This window comes from Oculina patagonica, unplaced genomic scaffold (genome assembly GCF_052425735.1).
Source record: "Oculina patagonica isolate OP01 unplaced genomic scaffold, crgOcupat unplaced267, whole genome shotgun sequence".
NCBI lineage: Eukaryota > Metazoa > Cnidaria > Anthozoa > Scleractinia > Oculinidae > Oculina > Oculina patagonica.
Window position 1 is genome coordinate 1 of NW_027558109.1, and position 4,501 is coordinate 4,501.

Sequence of the window (4,501 nt, forward strand, 5' to 3'; positions counted from 1 at the left end):
GATTATTAGACAGTTAATCCGGATTAAGATTTAGTTTCTCGTTTGTGTAAAATTCTGCCGTTTTCATTCAAGAACTGTAGTTTCTATCATTATCATTCAAGCACATCAGATTTGAGCAGTTGCGTTTGTAAAGCTGCCAGTCACCTATAAAATATACCCCCCCCCCCCCCTCCACCTTCCAGTGTTTGCACTCCTTCCATTCCTCTGCAGTTTACATTTTGATCTTACGCTCTCGACTAACTTGGCGATAATAGTGGGATTGCAGAAAAAAATACGATGAGTATAGAAAAAAAATGATTAAAATAGTCTTCGAACTCTAGCTATCCTAGTGTTGCTAACAGGATATTCATGATTATCATGTTTTTTTCTTAAAAGAAGTTTTGAGTTCATCTTGGTTCTCTAACATCTATATAAATACGACTTTGAGTTCTTTACATAATAAAATTGTAACGTTCCGACAAAGCAGTCATTCTTCCAGTCACTCCATGTTTTTAAAGTTAAAGCTATGCATCGGCGTCTGATGAGCCGGACTAAGCTTTGTACATTTGTATATGACAGTCCTTTACAGGTCATGCTGAGCTCCAAACCAGTGCTGAGTCGTCGAGACAGACGAAGACGAACAGCGGTGATTAGTATTAACATTAACATACCGTCCGAAATTGTGTTCGTTTGATCTTGCACCTTGAGTTCCATCGAATTTGCAGCCAAGTTCTGTACTTCTATAACTGTTCACATTCCAAGCTTTCCCAGGTGACTGTTTCGTCACAGCGGTGCAGTTAGAGCACTCATTTCCACGGATGTTGATGTACTCATACGGCCGACACGTAAACTCCCAGGTGTTAAATATGTCGTGACCTTCCAGCTTGGCGCGTGCGTAGTCGGTATACTTTAGACCCTCTGTTGGGTAGTTACAAGTCGCTCGTAGGTGCGTTGAATAATTAGCAATGGATTGCATCTGCGATAAGGACAGGCGGTACCAGTTCCAATCCACTTCATTTGTGGTTTGGTTCACCGAGAAATCAACGCCAAACGTTTTATCTCTGAACATAACTTTGTTAGCTAAGCTAAAAGATTGCACCAAAGCCCAAACGAATCCCGGTTCTGATTCAAAGTCGCAGTAAACAGAAAACGCTTCGTTTGTGGAATCAAAAATGAGATACTTTTCAGATGACGAAGCGCCGTTCTTAGCGATATCTTTGCAGGTTCTTGGATATTTTATCTTCTCGCACCGCTGACCAGTGTGAGTATCAGGGCAGGTACAGTTGAAGCGCGTGCTGTGAGGGTCACAAATCTCCTCACATACCCCTCCATTGATACAAGGATCATCTTGGCAGCATTTGTTGACACAGCGATCTCTTCCCGGGAGGTACATACCTCCGCCCTATTGCGATATGACAGAAAACTAATTTTAGTTCCTGATTCGAGCCCATCCATGTAGTCAGTTGCCCGTGAGTAAAGTTTTTAACATCAAACGAGGGAAGGGACTTTTAGCAGTGTTACAAGTACAAGAAGAAGCAAAAGCTGTTTTATTCAGGATTTTGTGTTGACACCAGTATACACTTCGCTTTTAACTTGTTTTTTTTTTTCGTTATTGGATACTTATAAGCATACTTTCCAGTGTACTTTAATGTACTTAACTTAAAATGTAGTTTGTACAATAATACATGTATTGAAGGAATACACATAAGAACGAACGCACAAATGAGCAAACGAACAAACGAATAAACCTAGTGAACGAACGAACAAAAAGACGAACGAAGGAAATAAAGATTTAAGGAAGGAAGGAAGGAAGAAAGGAAGGAAGGAAAGGAGGAAAGGGAAAGGAAGGAAGGAAGGAAGGAAGGAAGGAAGGAAGGAAGGAAGGAAGGAAGGAAGGAAGGAAGGAAGGAAGGAAGGAAGGAAGGAAGGAAGGAAGGAAGGAAGGAAGGAAGGAAGGAAGGAAGGAAGGGTGAGAGGGAGGGAGGGAGGGAGAGACGGAGGGAGGGATAAGCAATTAAAATTCACCTTCACAGTGTAGCTCCGCACCAAGTCATAATAATTGACTCCGTGTTTCCATGTCAGTGCTGATGGCTTCATTTCTTTGTTAACACTGTTTAGTTCACAGTTATTTTCTTTGGAGACGGGGAAATAATTCATAGATGCACACAAGCAGTCGTCTTTACACATCATGTGACATTGGGCGGCGCTGTAGACTGTCAACCTTTTAAACACGTGACCCTCAAGAATGTGGTTAAAGACGACATCTTCATCGATAACAAACTTGAACTTTTGGCAGTTAACGTCGCTGTGCACCACAATGACGAGAGTCAGGTGTGTCACCAAAAACAGCACTTGTAGAAAACGCAAGGCACTCATACTACAGCTACCACAAGAACACAAAAAAGAAAATAAACTACTGATATAGTTATATTAATATTTTAGTGCAGCAGGTTGCTTTGTTTTAAGAAAAAAAAATCACGATCGCCTTCGCTGGTAACAGCAACAAACTGGTTTAATTCCAGGATGTTGAGTTCTCGTGTTCTGACCACTCTCCATTTCGGTTATAAAGTGTCGGTCTAAGGATGCGTTTCTTTAGGAGAATCCAAGATTGGATTTTTAATCACCCAGATACTTTGCTATCAAAGAAACGATGACTCCGAAAATGGAATTTAATTAATTAAATGCGCACATAACTTGAGCTCGTGGATAAATTTGACTCCGTGACGTCAGCATGTTCCAAAACGTTTGTTTTTTCCGCCCATTGTAAAACGACACACAGCGTTTTTTAATTATTTTCTCTGGAGAACGTTTTCAAAAAGTTCTATTTCCAGTGGTCGATAACACCGTTTTAGTGTAGACGGATTGGCGAAGTCAAAGAAAAATAAAGACGCGTGTACAAATTTATCCAGATTGATTTGGACGGCTCGTATAAAATTGGGCTACAAGGCTAGAGAAGCTTACTGGAAAAGGACTACTTTAATTTTTATTAACAACACAATATAGAGACCTCTATAAGCAACTAACATATGTTTCTAAAACACAGTAATTACACAATCTAAAACGTTCAAACGGTTCTTTCAGTCCGGCTACGGGCTCAGTGACTGGCTGTTTCAGCAGTATTCTCAGAGAGTTCCAATGAGAAGTTGATATACAATGAAAACTGCCTTTAAAATTTTCATACTGCATGCAGTTCTTTTCTTAATTATACTCTTTGAGTATGAAAATTAACGAGCGAACCAATTTCAATTAACTAAGACCACCCCTATATATTTTCATTCGCGGCTCGGTATCGTGCGCTGTGATTGGTTAACTCGGAGGTGATTAGCAAAGTACAATTCACCTCCAAGCAGCTGAAAGGAAACAAAATGGCTTCCCGTGTCGCTTTTGTTACCAAAAGAAATGTTTTAGTCCGCTAGTTATTCAACTCGTGTGGTATTATACGTGTGGTATATACTAAAACAATCATTAATAAATTCTCAAACGACATTATTACTACTTCAAATTGACTTTAAGAAAGAATAGTTGATCTTACACTGAAGAAATGTTTAGGAAGGAAACTTAAACGCGTTTGTGATCCCTTTCAATAAAGATGGGTAATAGTCGTTTCAGTGAAGTTTAATTGCTAATCCTTCTTGCGTCGTACCGTAAAAATTACATTGTTCCGAAAACTGCCGTGAAACTGACTGGCCGGGCTTCTTGTAATTTAGTAACAGCCTGTTTAGCCAAGATTTCAGAACAATACAGCAAATTCAAATCATTTTACTATAACTTACCTTCAGATTAACCAAGTAAAGTAGTTTCACCACGTGTCGAAGTTGGCTGATAAAAGTTATATAAACTTGACAACGCGGTTTGTTGAACTCCTCCAGAAAACACCTCTGGATACGTGATGTATGAAAGACACACAATCGGCGTTAGCACTCCTTAAATTAAACTCTAACACCCAGACGCTATTAATTTTTAAAGATGCTTTTACATCAGTTTGTGCGTAGAAACGTATACGAGTTTCAATTCAGTGAAGACTTAATCGTCAATCCTTTTCGTTTCGTACTCTAAAAGTTACACTGGGGACTCAGATATGGCCCACGATCATGACATGATGATCAATTCATCTTTATTGTTTATCCCAGGGCTCAACATCTACCATATTTATTATTTATTACACACTTAACGCTTTCGACGTTGCTGATCCTAGCAGTATGCGAGACGCGTGTCATATATGAACCTAGTAAATTCATCTTTATTATTATCAGGATATTTTTTTTACATTTTTTGATTTGAACCAAAGGCAATTTTTAAATATTAACCAAGCTCTTGTTGTTTACGTGACTACGCCTTGTCTTAGTCAGTAATCAACCACTGTAAAGAAACTGAATTTAAAACAGTACTCAAATTAATGACTTTTTTTGTGCAAGTTGTAGCCGTGAGCTGCAGCTGCTGACAAGAGTCAATACTGAACAGTACATTAAAATGCTATACTAGGGTAAACTACATGATTCTTGCAAGAATTTCTTTCGCAATG

General features: G+C 39.1%; 1 protein-coding gene across 1 annotated transcript; it reads right to left on the minus strand.

Moving 5' to 3' along the window:
• Positions 1-7: 7 nt before the first annotated feature.
• LOC144640349 (uncharacterized) lies at positions 8-3,893 on the minus strand. The gene is made up of 3 exons (XM_078499519.1): positions 3,753-3,893; positions 2,005-2,362; positions 8-1,381 (listed from the first exon to the last, which is right to left on the minus strand). Exons 2-3 carry the CDS (start codon positions 2,353-2,355, stop codon positions 563-565), a joined length of 1,170 nt encoding a protein of 389 aa, XP_078355645.1. The 5' UTR covers positions 2,356-2,362; positions 3,753-3,893; the 3' UTR covers positions 8-562.
• Positions 3,894-4,501: the final 608 nt, after the last annotated feature.